The 18,778-nt window shown below is 48.3% G+C and overlaps 1 protein-coding gene across 4 annotated transcripts in view; it reads right to left on the bottom strand.

The window, feature by feature from the left end:
* Nucleotides 1–5,225: 5,225 nt before the first annotated feature.
* The window catches only part of LOC125706109 (semaphorin-6D-like), a 69,745-nt gene continuing 56,192 nt past the window's right edge, over nucleotides 5,226–18,778 (bottom strand). For 2 of the 4 annotated variants that reach the window (XM_048972645.1, XM_048972644.1), the window contains exons 2-19: nucleotides 16,018–16,178; nucleotides 15,576–15,687; nucleotides 15,376–15,436; nucleotides 14,485–14,547; nucleotides 14,273–14,374; nucleotides 14,093–14,183; nucleotides 13,796–13,915; nucleotides 13,260–13,348; nucleotides 12,509–12,726; nucleotides 12,263–12,394; nucleotides 11,853–12,008; nucleotides 11,567–11,740; nucleotides 11,198–11,338; nucleotides 10,793–10,870; nucleotides 10,643–10,701; nucleotides 10,293–10,349; nucleotides 9,596–9,763; nucleotides 5,226–8,643 (exon numbers count right to left, since the gene is read on the bottom strand). In XM_048972645.1, the coding sequence (XP_048828602.1) occupies nucleotides 7,334–8,643; nucleotides 9,596–9,763; nucleotides 10,293–10,349; nucleotides 10,643–10,701; nucleotides 10,793–10,870; nucleotides 11,198–11,338; nucleotides 11,567–11,740; nucleotides 11,853–12,008; nucleotides 12,263–12,394; nucleotides 12,509–12,726; nucleotides 13,260–13,348; nucleotides 13,796–13,915; nucleotides 14,093–14,183; nucleotides 14,273–14,374; nucleotides 14,485–14,547; nucleotides 15,376–15,436; nucleotides 15,576–15,687; nucleotides 16,018–16,129 (3,243 nt within the window). In that variant the 5' untranslated portion in view covers nucleotides 16,130–16,178 and the 3' untranslated portion in view covers nucleotides 5,226–7,333. The remainder of the gene's footprint in view (nucleotides 8,644–9,595; nucleotides 9,764–10,292; nucleotides 10,350–10,642; nucleotides 10,702–10,792; nucleotides 10,871–11,197; nucleotides 11,339–11,566; nucleotides 11,741–11,852; nucleotides 12,009–12,262; nucleotides 12,395–12,508; nucleotides 12,727–13,259; nucleotides 13,349–13,795; nucleotides 13,916–14,092; nucleotides 14,184–14,272; nucleotides 14,375–14,484; nucleotides 14,548–15,375; nucleotides 15,437–15,575; nucleotides 15,688–16,017; nucleotides 16,179–18,778) is intronic. The other 2 variants (XM_048972647.1, XM_048972646.1) reach the window with 2 other exon arrangements.

Below are 18,778 nucleotides of genomic sequence, written 5' to 3'. Positions count from 1 at the left end.
ACTGTTTTTCTCAGCTGTGTTTCTCATGTGTTGTTTTTGATCTGAATCAACTGAGCTGGAGTACAATGTGCTGTATCAATATTTGTGTGCCTTTTATCTGAGGGTAGACGGTGCTTTGTGCTAAATCAAGATTTATAATGGCAGGGCGAGTGGTTGTTTGGCAGGTTTGTTTTGGCCCTTAAAATGACATTTAATAAGGAGAGATTTGCTCGTATGCTGGAAATGCCACAGGCAGGCAAAGAGGAGGAGGCTTTTGCAGCCACCAAAGGCAGATGTGTTGCCTAATTGCTTTGCGTTCGTTCTGCATCGCAGTGCCGTTTGTGCCGAGAGACTTCACAGTTCTCATTCTGTTGATCAGAGAAGTGGTGTGTGTCACAGGATGGCTGACTTTTAGCTTAAATCCTGTGGCTCTCCTTGGAATGGGGCCTTGTGGTGCGTGGGGCTGGGTTGTGAGTCTGTACCGCCTTGTCCTGCTGTCACTCATGCTGCCCTTAATGCTGTCACTTCTGCTGCCTCTAGCCCACCTGCTTTTGAGCTGGCCCAGCTGAAACTCCATCCTGACCTCTCTGTTCTGTCGGTTTTATTGACTTGTTTTTAATGGTGGGTCCTGACAAAAGCCAGCCACATTCGCTTGTTTGCTCGCACCCCGCTATGAATCCCAGGCCTGTTCTTGCTCACAGAGTGGCGTTGTGAGGCGGCCCCCGCAGCTGGCAGCTGTCAGTCATTACCTCAGTCTCAGCCGCCAGGCTACGCCGAGTCGCCTGTAAGCCCTGTGGAACAACGCTGCGGTGTTTGCAGGGAAAGCGGAGTGCTGGGAATCCTCACTGCACTTCTGTAGGCCTCTTGTGGTGATCTAAGAGGAGGGACGTCCCTGGTGCTGGGAACTGGCATGTGGGTTGATTTGATTGATTTGACCACGCCCATTTTATTACAAGCCACGCCTGTTTTTTTTTTTTTTTTACAAGCTGCACCTGTTTGTTTAAAACAAAAGATTAAGGCTCAACTTGCAGTGTAATTTTGTACCTGTGTGTGTGTGTGTATACGTGTGTGTTTTTGCAGTCCTCAGGAGTCCTCTCTTCCAGAATGTTTTATGTGTGCCACCAAGCTCTTCCAGTGAGCAGGCGAACTGATAAATGATGATTTTTACTACAAAGAAAGGGAAAGGCCTGAGTTGGAAATTGAGTCCTCGTCCCAACTCTGAGTGCTTGAGAAGATTAACCCTAAATGATCATAAGTTACAGGCTTCTATCAAAAGCAATAATGAGCCATTTTCTCCTGGATGCTCGGTTGTGCACTCTTAGCCTGGAAAAGAGTCTTGTTTGTGTCATGGTCTCTCACGCTGATGCTTTGCTTTTCATGCGCCCCGCATGCTGCATGATTGACAAGCACGCAGATCCTCTGCGCAAAGTCTGTTTTCGCTTGGCACACCTCGAGCACCCTGCTGATGAAACCAGACACCCTTATGGGTGTGTGACAAAGGGCAGGGCTCAAATCAGCCCGGTCTTGTCAGTTTATTCCTGGGGCTTGGGGTGTCACTGTAGGCGATGAAGAAATCCCAGTTTTATACTGGGGAAGAATCATCAGGTCTGTGTCAGGATCTTGCCACATGGGGCATGTAGGTGTTACGGCGAGGCCTGGGAAATGTGGGATTTAGGCTTCCACCGCAGATGGTTCACGAGGCTGTGCTGAGGTCTGACATAAAGGTGAGCTCCCTGTGTTGCAGTTTAATTGCAGGGCCTCCTCAGCCTTGCCTGCCTTTCTCTCGCTTCCATTCCCCGTGACCCAGATTAATGTGATGCATCAGCGCCCTCTCCCACAGCGGGTGTGCAGTCGTGGGACGAGCACTGCAGTGTCAGAAAGGCGACGTGGACACGTTCGTTCATGATTACTGCTACGTCTATAGCTACCACCCCTTAATTTGCTGATCTGGACCTATTTTCATGAGTGATCATTTGATCAATCCTTGTTATGGACACACTCCAAAAAATGTGTCCTGTTCTCCCAAAACTGTACTTGTAAGCTATACACTGAATTTCTGGGTTTAATGGTAAGCAAGGAAGGCCCTCAAAATCCATAAGCAAAGTAGTCATGCATATAACTGTCTGTGTGTGTCACACTCTATGTATGGTTTGCCCAAGGCAGTGCATAAATAGAATTATGGTCATTTATGGTAACAGGAGATGAATCAATAAGTAATATTCACTTTCGATTATTTCCATTCCCTTTTTCCATTCACGACTCTTTTTTGTGATAAATTGAGTCTCCTGGTTCTTGCCTTTGCATTTCGTTAGTGCAGTGAAACCAGCTTTTTTTGTAATTTCTTTTTTATTTCTTTGTTGTTTTAACATAAATCCGAGTCACCCATTCTTTTTCTGGCTGAACACAGCCTGACTCTGCCTGTCAAGTGAAACATTTTCTCATCCAGTAGAGGGGAAATCTTATTAAAATCTTACTGCAGCCCAAGTTACTTCATTGTGCATTCAGAGAGAGATGAAAGGAGGAGTACTTTTCAGAGTGGTGGGGGGCAGTTGATGGAGGATCCTTATTGCTGTGTCTCAGATCGGAGCTTATTGGGTGATCTCTCAGACTTTCGGGAAAGCGATTCGCAGTTAGACATTTTAACACTAACATCCATCAGATTTCTGCGATACCCTCATCCTGGCTCAGTGGGCCTCTGGACTTCCCTCCCCAGTCTTACTACTTTACGTAAGTTCTGACTGCAGGGAAAACGAGTCGTCAAACAGACCCCTTTCATTAATCCTGACTTCCTGTCAGCTTTCCATGTAAATTTCAGAACCAGAATATGGCCGCTTTGCCTCTCCTCGGGGTTGTTGTTCTTTAAAGGACCTCTTTCACATCAGCTAAACTGTCCTTTTTTCTTAAACCCCTTTCATCTCAGTGCTCTAAAAGTAGCTTTCATGTACTACCAGGTGACTTTCCTCTCGCAGGGCCTTGGCATACAAATCAGGTGGAGACCTCAGAGAGATTTCATTTACTTTCTGCCTAGATTTCAGGCCTCTTCACTGAACTCCTTGTATTCTGCCCTAACCATTTGCACGTAAATGATCCTCAGGCGTTTGTGCGATTTCTGACTTAAAAAGCTGGAGGGCTTGGGGGTGGGTGATACAGTGTTGTGTGTGTTTTTTTTTTTTTGTTTTTTTTTTTAGCCCCCGGGACCCACTTCAGAAGTCTACTTGAATCGGGGCTGATTCCTAGTTATCTCCTATTGCCATATTACATTTCCTCATCAAATTAAAATTAAACCAATAACTAGTTGATGCTGTTGAACCTGGGTGATTTCCTCCGGTACGCCAGCTGACCTGGCTCACATCAGACTGCCGCTCACATTGTAAGTAAAAGCACCCCCCCTCCCCCGAAATGGTCACCGTGAAATGGTCAGCAAAACGGAGCCAGGTGGTCACACTCCCGGCCATCTGAATGAAAGGAGAGGAACCGGCATGGCTGGCCCATATTTATCCGTGGGATGGAAGCGGAGGTGCTGCGGCGTGGCCTGCATGAGAAACGTCCCCCTCCCCCCGTCCCGAACGCCACTGCTCCGCGGCAGGGCCCTGCTAGAAATGCTGGAATCTGTCGGCACTGTGTGAGAGCCCGGAGAATGGGACCTGGGGGATCCTTGGCAGCTGTGAGGTGTGATTTTTCAAACCCTTCTGTTGAAAGCAAATGAAGACCCACTTTTTTTTTTTTTAAATGGAACGAGAAAACCACAAAGGAGGGGCACAAAAGTGGCTTGATGCTCTGTCACGCTGGGCCCTGCCTTGCTCTGCCGTGCCGTGCCCCACTGCACCGTGCCCCACCAAGTTGTGGCCAATGTAGAGGGGTCCCTCACCTCGTACCACAGGTTAGCTGCACACTGCTGGCTTTGTACGCCCCCATACGTTCTTTTTCCCTATAGACAAAACTGACGACATCCATCGCTTACATCCTGTGAAAGCCTAACCAGTGTTGCTGTGATTAAAGAGCATGTTTAAAACTTTCAAATGTGAAACTCTTGCATAATATTTAAATATAGTGATGGGATCTCAACCTTTTCCAGCGTTTCAGAATACATTTTAGAAGGTAATACATAATACATTTCCTTAAACACTTTTCCTGGCGTTGTGGTCTGACCTTGCCGTGGGTGTTACTGCTGCATTCTTGTCATCTCGCTTGTTTACCGCTTTCAAATTGATGGGAATGTGACCTCTCTGTGTACTCCTCAGGTCCTACTCGGTAGCCTTGTCAAGGAAGAGTTTGTAGATCAAGGCTCCGTCACTGTGTTTTGTCAGGTTATTTTTGCTATCAGGGGTGGAGAGCTGTTCACTTTTTAAGCACCTCCCCTGCACTAATCTGTGCTTTTAACTGGCAGAATCCTTCTTTAAGTTGAACAGTCTCTGCTCAAAATCACATATTAGGATTATAACTAGCGAGAACCTCCCTGTGACCCTACATGAGATACGCAGCTGGAAGATGGATGGATGGACAGATAGTTAGAATTTTTAAGGTATCTTTTTCCTTCAAAGTAGTGTTCTTGGTTAAAATGCCGGGACGGTCCCTGCACTAATAACTTTCCAGTTTTATCATTATTTTGCAATCAGTTGCCAACACACCCTACTGCACATCCCATCCAGCTTACCAGTGAAGCACTTTGTTTTTGCCAATCATCTGGCATTGTATTTATTTGTTAAACACTTAAATCCATACTTAACGTGTTTAAAAAAATTACACTCTTTACTGTTTGAGGTCTTTGGGGCTGAAATAAACTGGCAACATGTTGAGCATTGGAGGCTGTCTGTGTAAACACACCTCTCTACTGTCGGACTGTTATGGTCAGAGCCAGGGCTGCAGACCGAGCGCCTGTGCTGGCCTGTGCCAGCCTCTGCCCTCCACCTGCCGCCCCACAAAGCCCGTGCCTGTGCAACGCATTGCCTGGACTACTAACTAAGCAAAACCAGATTTATTTACAGATTTATGGGAAGGATTTATGTCCGACTCAATGCTTTGAGGAATCCAGCTGCAACAGATCTATTAAACAGGGCCAAAAGCACTGAGTTGCCCCTTAAATCGTGCCAAAGAAGGGGGTCACGGGGAGGAGGGGGGGTTCCGGCTTGCCTCTTGCCTGGTCAATCCGCGTCCCACAGGTTTTTGCCTGGATCCAGCTCTGTGTGTCTGTTAAAGCACAGGCAAGCCAAGGCATCCTACTGAGGCATTTTGACACAGCAAGATCCTCTGGGTAGTAATGGTTTATTTGGACTATACATGCTTTTTTTAAAATATAAAAAACAAAAACTATTTACACATTCACAGTACAAGTTTTACAATATCTACACGTTAGGACATACTATTTCGGCCACTAATGTGCACAGTATTAAAGATTAAGTCAGTCTGGTTTGTTCTCACACAAAGCATTGACTGAAATGTAAAGACTTGGAGGTCCAATTGCAATAAGCCTGGGTTCATACTGCAATCTACAGGGTAGCTGGACTCATACAGAGCCCTTAAAATGGATTACATATTTTCCTTTTGTGCTAGAGAAAGTTATTAGCAGGTAGCAACATCCAGTCTTGTTGAACAGGTGATTCTTTAAATACACACAATGCTTGTTCACAAAATAACTTTGGGCTTAAACAGGCAAGCAAATTAGTGGTGTCTGTATCTTGGAAATATAATACATGGCCTCAATTTAAAAAAAAAAATAACTCCATTGTAGCCAATCTTGTGTGAGGATTTCCCAAGGGCCATCTGGAAATACACGCGCGTGTAGGCACACACAGGAAGTTAAGTACACTCATTAGATGATTTCTAATGTCTGTTCAGTTTTTGGCTAGAAAATGCAAGTATTGCAAGTAACCTCTGACATACTGTAATATCTCTGTGGGGATCCATTACAATCCCATATCAATAACAGACTACAGGGAGCATGGAGCAAAATCTACTTGCTGTGATTTGGCTGTTAAGGGCACACATTGCATAATACGTCAATTACATCCTGCCGAAACTGTGGGGATATCTTTTGGGACTGGGATTTACCTTGGGGGTTTTGTGCCTGACCAAACTCTTGTTTCTAGCTGCCACCATTTTCCACGCCAGCTCTCCACTATGAGAGCTCACTGCCTCTGAATTCCAAAAACTAACTCGAGACACAGGAAGCCTTTGAGGAGCTGACGTTTTAACCACGGACCAACACGTGTTGAATAAGGCACACAATGCACAGATTCAGGGAAACGGCTTAAAAAAAACAGGGTTCTGTATATACAGTTCTGTCATTACCGGCATGACTTCTCGGGGCACTGTTAGAACTCTTAGGAGATTGCACAATCATCGTTCAAAGGGTTCAGTTCTCAAAACAGTTTCTTGAAACTCAAACCACGTTTTGCAGTATTTATGAAAAAATGAGTTCTCAAACAATAAAAGGGTGAAAGCTTTTTTTTTCCCGTTTTGGCATACTGAGCTGCGCACAGATGTTCCTCGGCGTTGGGGGTTGGGTTGTAGAATTCACCGGAAATCACAGTTCAGCTCTGTCTGGACCTCGCATAGCGTGACTGTTCCCTTGCGCCCCAGGCACGCTGTGACGCCTGATCAGCCTCTACATTCCCTTGTTGCTGTACTCAAAATGTGCACACACACACAACTGAATCATGATGGGGAGGGGCTTTTGCTACCAGATCTCAGTGGCAGAGGTACTTTGAAGTCCAGGGGACACAGACTGTATTTGGGATTAAATCCATAGCAGCGAGCATGATTAATGATCTTCCAGTGAGTTGAAACTCATCCCTGCAGAACGCTGGACGTTCACTGAGAATCTGATACCCATATTCATTGGGAAGTAGTGCTCGAATAGCTGTGCCGCATTGTTCTGGTTGTGTACCACGATAGATACTGTTATCCGCACCCCAGGTCGATACAGCTGGCCCACAGGCTCTCCAGTTCCCCCCACTGCACGTTTTACCACCCACTACAGGTGTATTTTGTTTTGAAATTCAGGATGGGTTTGTCCCCGGGCTCCTCCAAGTCTCTACACCCACAAAATACATTTTGTTCACATTTAATGGGAAGACAGTGGTAGAAAATGACAGGACCCGTTCTTCAAGTCCCCCCCCCCCCATTACTGGAGCTGGAATGGTAGTCAGATCGTCTCAAAGTAGTTTCCCTGGTGTAAATGGCTCTGTCCACCATCACCATCACACATCCCAAGGAATCTTCCTTAAGCAATTTCCGATATTCCCTTGTGCTGAATTCCCTCTGAGTGCAGTCAGCCAGGCCTCCTGACCAGACCGAGGCCTTCATTAGGCCTCGCGGTTGGCTCCCCAGACCAAAACCCAACCGTACACACTTCTTAGTAGTTGTACTTGTTCACTATCCGGATTTGTGCAGTCTGTTGGGGGAACCCATTGGGTTTTGGGGGAACATCTGGTTTGAAAGAAGGTGTCCTCTTGACTCCCATTCGGGGTAGGGAGTCATGCCCATTGTAGCTACTCTGCCGGGATACTGAAGGCTGGTTGTGTCCCCCCAGAGGTGCTCCATGGGAGTCAAGTCTTGAAGGAGGAGTAGGAGGCATGTAGCCCCCCCGGTTCATACTGGGCTGGCGTGATAAGCCAACCCCATTGGGAGAGTTAAGGCTTTTTGGAGGCGCTGACATTGAGTGCCTCTGTGAAGGGGTCCTGTGCAAGCCCCTCTGTCTCTCTAAAGTGTTCATTTGACCTGTGGGTGTTGTCGGAGTCGTGGGCACATCCATCCGTTTCGTTGGACTGTTCCTAGGCAGGGATGAGGAAGGTGAGTACAGTGAAGCTTCTCTGCTGGGGACTTTTGGTGGGGTTTCATTTACGCTCATGGGGTCCAGCATCATGTGGTGACGGGATTTTGGCCCTTCGACAAGGATGGCTTGGGGGCTGACACTGCCGCCATTCTCGTTCAGATGTTTCAGGAGGTCATTCAGGGTGTTTCGGGCATCCACCGAGTGCCGCAAGTCTCTTTTGCAGTGCTTGCCACTTGTGTGTGGATCTCCATTATGGACTTTGATTTCAGACCGCGGTGTATCAGCATTGGTGAAGGAAGCCCGGTATTCATGTGTGGCATTGGGTAGAACCACAGCACTGGGAATCGGGGCATGTGGTGGTACTGACTGGGAAGGTGCGTTTGAGGAGAAATAATGGGGGCCCTTCGGCTGAGACTCCCTGCGGGAAGAGCAGGACTTGCCATGAGCCTTTTCCCACTGATTCCGGATTGGCTGCAGATTCCTCTGTGGAAGGATGGGTGTTGATTCTGGTGTAGGAAGGGCTGCCAGCTCTGGTGGGTGACACTGGCCGCTCAAAATGGTCTTCGTGTCACCATTGGAGACAAGCTCCTTGCCATTTCTCAGCAAATTTGTGTAGAGTTTTGGAGACTCCACACTTGGCTGGTATTCCTTCACTGGGCTGTCGAACAAGCCGTTTAGCTTTGCAAAGCTCTCCCCAGAGTCTGTGCAGGACTGGGCTGACTCTGCATCTTTGTGAATCTTCCTCGGTTTCTGTAGGAAGGCGTCCCGGTAGCAGTAGACCACCATTCCCGCGATCAGTGCTCCCAGCAAAAAGGCAGCGAGAACACAGGTGATCAGCACATTCATGTGCACCATGTGATTGGACTCTCCAGACTGAACCTCCCACACACCTGGAACACGGAGCATCAATGTTATTATCCATAAACCAGGGCAACTTGCTTGGTTCTACAGGACTGTTTGATTTCTAGGTACAAATGACAGCAAATGGATGGGATTTCAGATGACGGCATTCCAGACACGTGCCATAGGCTGGGTAGTAATGTGAACATTCGTGTTAGTGCGAGACAAATGTCTTTAGAAACCCACAGATAAAATAGTTCAGGGTTACTGAAAGTATTCACACATCAGAAACGAGAACACCATACTTTTTTTTGGAGAAACATTGTAAGCATTGGGTTGCACAGCTATTTCAATGCAGGTTTATTTGAAATAATTCAGTTGAGAGGTTAGATGCAGTTAAAAATGCAGAAGAAAAACTGAATTAGGTTAGTGTGTGGTCTTTAAGAATCGGTTAGCAGTTATGTTAGTAGTTATGTTTGTTAGTGACCACAGACATTTTAAAGGAGTTAGTCCTCTAACCTACTAAACCAAGTAAAAAGTAAGATGTTAGGTGAAGGGTTTTGAAAGATCCAGAATGCTACAATGACAGGTTTCCACCGGTAGTGAAAACAGACAGAGAAAGGAAGGCTCGGTGATTAAATCATACCACATAAATGAAAACACTGACATCTTAATTAAAAAATGCTTAACACAAACATCACAGAACATATGGCTAAAAAAATATATGAAAATGAAATCACTGCCATATCATATAGCTAGAATTCCTGGAAGGCTTTAATTGTAATTAAGTCCCACTAACGGAAGATGTTTCTTGGGAGAATAACATCTTTCAGGTGATTTCCAGGCAGATATTTTATGACTAGCGTGCAAGTTAGCACTTGGGCGTTGTTCTTCGAAAGGGCCCAATGACGCCTGGTCTCAGATTACAGCCTGCTCAGACACCGGCCGTTAGCGGCTGGCCTTGTGTTCAGCCTTGGGGGCACTTCCTTACAAAGGCCTTACCCTCTGGGACAACTGGTAAAGACTCATAAGAATGTGAGGTGGCTGGGTCATCTTGGAGCACAGACTTCCTTGAACCAAACAGTTCAGGTTTCTGAGTGGCAGTGATTTGAGGTGATGACATGAGGCCAGATGGCAGGGTGGTGACTGAAGGTGATGGCAACTCCATGTCTGTGGTAACAAACAAACCGTTAACAAAAATGGCAAACGCGCACATCCTGGGCCAAGCATACGGAAAAGGGCTGGTTAGTAAGTGGCCAGTCACTTGGTTTGGTTAGTCTTTTTCAATCTTTCATGGTATTAAAAAGCAGTTAAATGGCTTGTTTTTCATTGCTGTCCAGATTTTAGGGGATCATATTCAAACTAATAAAGTGCTGAGATTTGGCAAGTCAGGAAGGTTAATTGCTACTACGAGAAATGCATTAGTAGAGACTTTTACATAGACTGATGAGGTGGGCCAAGCTGTATGGAGAGACTCGAGTGAAAGAAAGTTCAGTGATCATGCAGAACATGCTGGTAGAGAGATGGATGGTCAGCCAGCAAGAAACTCATGATCTTAAGCAAAAGACAAAGGCAAGCTTATTAGACCAGTGGCTGACAAGCGGCTGACAGAGGTGGTGGGGTGACGGGGTTTGAGATGCGTTGAACTCAGGGAAAGAAACAGAATTGAACGTGGGTGGGGGAAAAAGGAAAAACTAACCAGATGTTGGGTCGCCAAATGATTTGTAATCTGGCGTAGATGTTGTAGGCAAAAACTCTAAAGGAATTAAAGGAACAAGAAAAATCAGTAGGAAAAAAAAAACCCCAAATAAAGAAACCGTCAGACCAAAGTCCCGACTGAACCATTAACTCGTCACCAGGGAGAGAGGCTTTACATGATGTTCTGTGAGGGGAAAGTCATTGGCTGTAGCTATAATTCAGAGGAATGTTCAGGTGCTATGGGGGTGGTGTTAGTTGGACGTTGAAGGTGTGTGTGCAGAAGAACACGGTGGAGGTCACTACTGGCCCAGAAATGGTGGTGACGAACGTGATTCAGCTCTAGGCTCATACCGTGACAATCTGCCAGCCCTGCTCCATTGCCGTAGTCCACGTCTTGCTCATATCCAGACCTATGGGGGGGTGAACATTTACAGAGAAGCATTAGAAGATCTATAGGATGAGGTGGTGTCTGCTCCATTCAGGGATGGATCAGTAACTCACAGCTGGCCTGGCTGGATCTTCTCGCAGGAGCCGTGAGCCATCCATCCACAGTAAGGGTCTCGGGAAGTGATGCAAGCCCTGCAATTCCCATAAGTCATTGTCATCAGATGTCTCAATTCATCTACGAAGATTCATGACTCATGGTGGTTTGAGTACAGTGCGGTATAGTTCAGGCTGATGAATATCCCCTGGTTTATACTAGCAAATAGCTGATGTAGCTACATTAGCTGCATCTAGTGGTTACAGTACTGTCCTCTGCCCTTTAGCGAGTTGACATGTTAAAGTATTCAGAGAATAGGTGAACTGTGGCCTGTGGGCACTGTGTTGGACAGAGACATTGACAGCGTACAGTCTTAGACTTTCTTAGATATCGCAGCCGTGAGTCACGGAGAAGGGCACACTCACTTGTGGCAGCTTCCATGGCGTTCGCAGCGGCTGAGGGGGAGCCGGATCACACAGCTGGAGAAGGCCACGTAGAGGCCGTGACTTGCCCTGTCCAGGTGCAGCGACAGGACCCTCCGGTCATCCTCCTTGCTGGAGGCACACCTGTCGGAGATGGAAAGAGAGCAGGATCAGCCTCCCATCTCCTCTAACATTTCCAGCTGGCTTCCCAATCTGTCATGAAGTATCTTTAAGCTTTTGATGGCACCCATATCATTCTAATTTAAAAAAAGTCATGAATTTTCTGAGCTTTCACGAAAGTGAAGGGAGATAAGCAACTGGTAAAGGTGGAGAGGTTGAACTTTCTGTGTGTGAACCCGAGTGACTTCTTACTTTGCTGGGTTGAAGACGTCTATCTCCTCCAGCACCACGCTCTCGTTCAGTGAGTTCTGGGTCGTCTTGGCCAGGACCTTGAGGACCACGCCGGCTTCGGAGCCGATGAAAACGACTGTATAGTTCTGGTGGGGGCCAGCAGCCGTGTCTACAGCTATGGCACTCAGCCTGTACCTGCGATCACCAGTAGAGCCTCCATTCAGCAAAGCCCTCTCCCAATCACCCAACGGGTTCCATCCCCTCCTTCAACCGGCATGTGAGGGCGATGCGTTCTCCCTGTTCTGACCTGACACGGGTCTTTGTGAACCAGGGCTCCTCGCCGAGGGATGGGACAGCAGAGTCCATCAGTGGGTGGGATTTGATGAAAAGCAGCGTCTCATCTGGGAAGTCAATGGAGGTTTTGTAGGCTTCGGCCAGGCCTTGCCCCGCACAGCAGCCGGGCCTGGAGGGAACAAGGGTGCATTATTCCCCAAATCCAGAAGGAGTCGGCTTTCAAAGCAGCCGGGAACGGCTGCTTATTAGGACCGATGACAGTGCTTGGCTGTAGTGGCCCACATACCTGTAACCGTACACCTGCACATGCACGGCACACCCCAAAGGCAAGGTTAAACACGCGATGTGTCTGTACTATCATGGGCTGCGTTACCCAGCCTCAAAGTGCCGGCGAGATAAGAGTATCGCAGAGCTACTTCTGACCTGGGTCTTGGCAGCTTTTCCTCTGGGACGGCTGTCCAGACTGAGTCTGGGGTTTTCTGTTCTTTGAATCTGCCCCTGAAGGCCTTCTCGATGTCCTCCATTGAAAATGTGCAAACGGCTGAGCCAGGGATACTGCCGAGGGAGGTGGGGGGACAAAACCATTATACACAAACACCGGGGGTGGTGTTTGGAGTGCAAAAAGCTTTGCACATACAGTCAAGCTGGGAGGCCGCCCCCCATCCACACCTGTTCAGCTGCGTGGTGAACACCCCCACAATGGATGGTGTCCCGTTAATGTCGATGATGTCTGTCACTGACTGCATGACGTCGAAGTAGAAGAAAGACTCCCCTGGGACGGAGCAGTTGAGGCGTGCCTTGACGAACGAGGTCCAGTGCTTCTCCAGCACTCTCTGAGAGCCACCCAGGTCGTTCTTGCAGATGCGTGCCACTCGGGAATACACGGCCTGCAGACGCATATGAAACAGCCAGGATTCAGAGTCATGAGGGGGGCGCTCACCTAATGCCTCTGCATTATGCATTGCACGCAGGGAGCAGCCAGAACTCCCTGCTTGCCTGGTTTGAACTGAACCAGTAGGTGTCTTGCGAGCTACAGCCCTCAGCTTTCCGGGGATTGGGGGGCATAATTCTTCATCCACACAAACAGGAGGAGACAATTTAGGGTGGTTAGTTTTGTGCTTCAGTTAACTGCGTGGAACGCCCTTTAATAATTCATCAGGGCAAACCCACATCACAGTGCAGATAGCATTAGTGCTGCTGAAATATTTAGCAGTGATAAGGAAGTGCTTAAATCCAGTGTGAAATTCCCATGATGCACTTGTGAGATTCAAGAGGCTTACAGGAAGGCCGATTTGGGGGATACGTGCCGCGGAAATGGCGAGCAATCGGACTTCTGGACAGATGGTGGGCATTTTTGGTTTATGGTTCCAATAAAATGTGGCGAGTCAAACGGGAGCCCATCCATTATTCAGGATCGTACCTTTCCGAGGTTGCTGTGCTCCACCGCGATCTCCCTGAAGAAGAAGTAAACGTGCTCTCCATACTCCACGGCGTGCAGGAAGTGTGGCTCTGAAAGAGTGTTGGGCGCGCCGGTCATTACAGAGTGTCGGCCGTGCACCGGCTCACCAGCTGCCTCAGCTTACAGTGCAGGGAAGGCAACGATCCCATAAGCGCCATGAAAATGCAGGTTTAGCTTTGTGCAGAGCCGGCTTGCACATCCCCACGTGTGGCTTAAGCTTTGACTGGGCTATTAAAGCGAGTGCCATTTGTCATCGTTACTTGCTGGAATTGGAACGACCTTTAAGCTAACGATGCTACTTCACATGTGACAGGAGCGACTCCCTGGTTCATCCATCAGTGCTCAGAGAAACATTCCAGTATTTTGCTCCGTAACAAGAAAAACATGTAAACCGTAAACAACATATTAAAAAAGAAAAAAAAGGGATTGCTGCCAGATGACTGGAAAAAGATCAACTTTGGACTGTACTGTCTGTTTGTTTGTTTTTTTTTTTTTACCTTTTAGCCACTTGGAGTCGTACTTGATGGTCCTGAGGGCAGATCCATCCCCCATGCTGCGATAGATCACCGCGTCGCTTGCCAGGAAGTCTGCTACAGTAGCAGAGTACAGTTTCCCCTCTGAAAGGGCAGATGACATTCTAGTTAAGCCCTGGATTGTCTGATTCTCTTCCTTTTTAATGCAGCGATGGTAACGCTTCGTGACTCGTTTCTGAGTCGCCTCAGATCCCACTACCGGCTCCCTGCAGGGGTTGCCCATGGAGGCGGTCGGCGGGGTGGGGGGTAGGGCGTGCTTACCCGCAAAGAGGGCAACATTGGTCTGCTTTGAGTCAAAGGGGCACCTCGCCAGGCCACTGATTTCCTCGCCGTCAAACTCCAGGTTGTCCAGCTGGGACACGGAGATATGCAGATGAGCTGCGGTCTGGCGTGCCGACAGAACCAGACCTGTGTTCTCTTACAGCGACAATGGGAACTTACCCTATAGTACCGACACATGGGGTTAAAGCCATTGGTGCCGCAGATGAACACCAAGTCGTCATTCCGAGGGACCAGCACTTTGATGAAATTGTGGCATTCGTCCTATGTCGGTGGGGTGGAGGGGGGTGGAGGGGGGAGGGTTAGCGGAGAGCATGACGCCGCCATGAGCACCGCGGCGAGATGGCCGGGACGCCAGTGTTTCCCACGCTTACCCTGTGTTTCCCCTTCATGGCGCAGTTTTCCCGGTCGGCCTGTCCTGACCTCCACGTTAACTTCTGTAGTGGAAGAAAGTAAGGAGTAGCACTCATCATGGTATTTTCTACACGATTCCAGAAGGCGGCTCATTAGTAAATTGACAAACACTTTATTTTCACACTTCTGTTCAAAGCGTATGGAGGTTTGCTGGCATAATTCTTCACCCACACGATAAATAAATATAATTTTACAATTAGGCAGCAGATGTTTCGCGGCCTACATACAGAGCACAACTGAAATTTAAATTTCAAATGCAAAACGACAAACTGAGGGGAAAGAAGGTCAGACAGATTTAAATGGCAAAGCTCAAGGGGGAAAGAGACGGGAAGACGGACGGGTACACGATCTGCCAGAGAGCAGCAAACTGGCAGAGGGGAGCGGAGGACGGGATGTGCCGAGGGATGAGGACAGGGTATGGCGCCGGTCGCCGTCAAACGAAATGAGGGGCACTGGACACTTGACCCTCTGCCCCTATCCCAAAGGACAGTGGGCAGACGATACACTTGCAGATGGCACAATGAACGAAAACAGAATCGGCAAAGGTCAGCGTGAAAAAGAAGTGATGGGGAGTTAAGATGGCCGTTTGTCTGTGATTAAAGGCAGAGCAGCATAGAGAATGGATTAAGGACACATTGAGAGCAGGAGCAAGATGTGAAGGAGGTGAAATTCACAGGAGGATGACTCCTGGAGGCAGATGGGGATTGATGTTGGCTCAGAGAATGGATCATGTGACGCGTTTCCTCAACTATCTAGGCTCCACAGATATTCCCAGCCATTAAAAAAAAATGAAATAAACAGCACTCCATCTTCACAGCACAGAAACACGACATTACAAAGCTCGCACTCACCCGGTATGGGATGATCTCGTTCCTGTAGCTCTCCCGCAAACTCACCAGGTAGACCTGGTCCCTGTGGAGAGACGGCAAGGCTGTTTTTAGCGCTGGGAATTTAAAGCAATGCTGTGAAGTCGGCCCGTTGGATCGATACTGCTGGGGCATGAAATCATGTGGTAGCTGGCAGTATTTTCCGTACGTGACGTCCCTCTTACCTGCCGGCGATGAACAGCGTGTCCTGGATCTTTGTCATCAGCTGGAAATCCAGCCTGTGCTGAGAATCGTTGCCGGAGGGGCGACCCCTGAACACAGGGTACTGCTTCGAGTCTGAGAGGGAGAAACGAGTCACCATGTTATCTGCTGTCAATACTGGCCATTGATGCCCCCCCCAGTACAGCCATAAATAGCAAAACCTGTGACATGCTGGGAGCCAGAATCCTCACACTAACCCCTCGGCACGATTTTCTCACAGTACATCAGAGGAGAGGGTTGTGCTTTCCCGATCAGCATGCCCGATATTCAAACTTACACCCACGTTCTTCCAAACTCATTTAAATGAAGCAGTTACACAATGCGCCCTTTTGCTGTGCCCCCAGAAACAAGCCCCCAGTGTGCTGTGCACGCGGGACTGCCCCGGCGTCGGCGGGCAGGACTTACAGTGGTAGTCCACCGAGTCGATAGGCGCGCTGTCCTCGGGGAAGCCGGCCACTCCAGCCCGCGGTGCCGTCAGCAGCAGTGCGGCGAGGAAGAGCCGGACGCTGGGGCCCATGACGACGCGGAAAGCCGACTTTCTATTCCACAGATGGAGCAGATGTTACCTGGGATAGAAAAATGGGAATGTCGGTTTTTTGTAAACTAAAAAGGACTTATTTTTGTTTCCACCATCTCAGGAATGGAAGTGCCTCGGTTCGACTAACGTGATAATCCCCCGTGGCTGACGGCTATGATTAGCATACCCGCTCCCCGTGACACCACACGCTAATTTTATGCTGAGCTTTCCGAGTCGCTAAAGTGGCAGCTGTCTGTCGACACATCTGATGAATCCCTAAGAGGAAGGAAAGGTGGCCGGATGGAGCTGACCAGGGCTCCCGGCTCCTGCGTGTTTACACCAGGAGTCCCAGGCGCGCTGGGTATGCGCTAAGGGCCAAACGCACGGTGCATCTTATTTAAATGCAGGTCTTCAGGTTCCATCGCATTCGTTTGTAATTGTCATGCCCCTGAACGGCAATAAAGTACTTTGAAGATGTGTGAAATGGCCCCAGTTCCCAATCGGGACACCGCCCTGCCCTGGCTCCAGTCGGGACCCAGGGGGCATCAGGGTGTGTACATTTTTAATTCTCTCTCAGGTCTTTATTGCCATAGTGAAGTGCATCACCTGGTGTTTCAGGTGTAAACGACGTGCTAATTCAAATTCTTTCTACACTTCACAGTCCCCCCCCAACACCTAAAGCTGGCCAGCTGAGGTTGTGCTTGGTGGGTTTGGGGACGCAAGGCTCGTGACACAGCAATCAGTCGAACAGGCAAGGGGATAATGTCCACCCCCCACGCATTAATAAAGAGCAGTATGGGCAGCCATTAGCTTCTAGCCCTCAGTGACATCCCCGGGAGGAACCTCCCCTCTGACCCTTTAAGGGAATCATTCAGTTCAGCAAGAAGCTTGAACTGTGTCACTGGGTGAGCATGTAAAACAGAAAGCTTAATAAGTCACCAGTGTAAAAGGTAACCAATTATTCACTGGGTGAGCCGGGGGGTGGGGGTGGTAAGGATGACTTGGTTTTGGTGGCCGTCTGCAAACCCTAATTAAGTCTCAGCTTAAACATTTAACCACTGTTAAGACAAGCATGAAACCATGAAACGAGTCGAGCCCTGGGAGTTCACGCAGCCCTGTGTGCCACACATCATATTAGATGAAAGTCACTGGGTAAATAACAGCAGTTAAACTTCAGTCATTACCAGCTTTTAGTCTACTTAGGCTGGACTCTTCTTTGGGTTCTTAAGACGTTTTGTTTGACAGAAGGATCTAAAGAGCATTATTATTATTTCAAAGGCCCCTGGGAATCAAAATGGACCATTTGTCTAACGAGCATCCTTTACGCGTTAGTCACGAAACAGTGAAGCAGACGGGGCAAACACTGGGTTTTGAATAACCCGATAAAGGCAGAAGTGAAAGGTGAAGATTTCACATACACAATGACTATTCAGGCCGGCGAAGGCTCGGCTTTCCAAAGGGGGAGGGCCCCCACTTCTCGCCCCCAGGTGCTGCAGCTTCTGCAAGCCCAAAGACGGAGGCAGTCCCAGTCACGCAATGCACTGCCCTCCCCACCCCCGTCTGCTGAAGGGCGTGACCACTATGCGTCTCACCAGCCGCCCACAGACACGCCATTCCCGCTTCCTCTGTGACGGCTTCAGCTTGGCCTTAAACAACGCCTCGTATGTCAAAACAAATGAAAAACAAGTTTACATTAGCCCGAACCGAGCCTGGCCTTGAAGATGTTTGCTAGAATTAAGAGGGACAATAGCAAACAGGCCAAGTGAAGCCAGGGACGGGGTCCCTGCAGGTTAAAAAAAAATGTGTGAGGTGAGCCAATGCAGCCACTCCATTTAAGAGCGGACAGGGAGATGCGCAGGGGTCTTCAGAACAGGGTGGGTGACCGGATGTACACTGTCCAAAGTGCTAAGCTCGTAACAGTGTCATCACCCCCCCCCAAATGAACCATGCATCTGCATAATGGCGAAATGAGAGTTACACCTTACCGCCTTTACAGTGCCGGTGTGGTGCGCCAGACCCAGGAAGAAGAGTGGTTAATTTTTAAATAAAGCATATTGAAGACTTCAGCCTCAAAAGCCAGACCTGTTATTTACCGAGTGAGCAAAATATTTAAGTGGTTTCACAAAACATCCGACCATTTTAAAGGTCTAAAGTTCAACAAGTAGCCGCTAATGCAGCTGCCCCCAAATCTGTGTTTATAAGGCGGTGCAACTATACTAGAGATGTCCGAGTCATATTAAGAGGCGGCGTCCCGGCCGGGATGTCAGCTCCTGTGGTGAGGGGCTCTGTGTGTGGGGAGGGGAGACCCCCAGCCCCTCGCCAAGTCTGTTGTTAACAGCCTGGCGATTTTCACAAGGTCCCCCAATTATTCTGGGCCCGGTAGCCTGTTGTGGTTAGAGACTGGATGATTGATGTTTTTTCACATAGTGTTTGGGATCCGAACAAGAGAAGTTCATTTGGGTGGCCTTTGATATGATAATTAGGGCCATTTAACAATAGATGTGGCAAAAAGAGTCATTAAACAAACAAAACTCACTATATTATGTACTGAGCACACTTAATCTGAGGTTAGTTAAAATGTACGCTATGTCGAAACAATATGGGGAAACAGCCTCATTCAGTGGATGTTTTTCATTTGGTAAACATATT

The sequence above is a fragment of the Brienomyrus brachyistius genome, chromosome 13, assembly GCF_023856365.1.
Source record: "Brienomyrus brachyistius isolate T26 chromosome 13, BBRACH_0.4, whole genome shotgun sequence".
NCBI classification, from domain to species: Eukaryota; Metazoa; Chordata; class Actinopteri; order Osteoglossiformes; family Mormyridae; genus Brienomyrus; species Brienomyrus brachyistius.
This window is presented reverse-complemented; position numbering and strand designations above follow the sequence as displayed.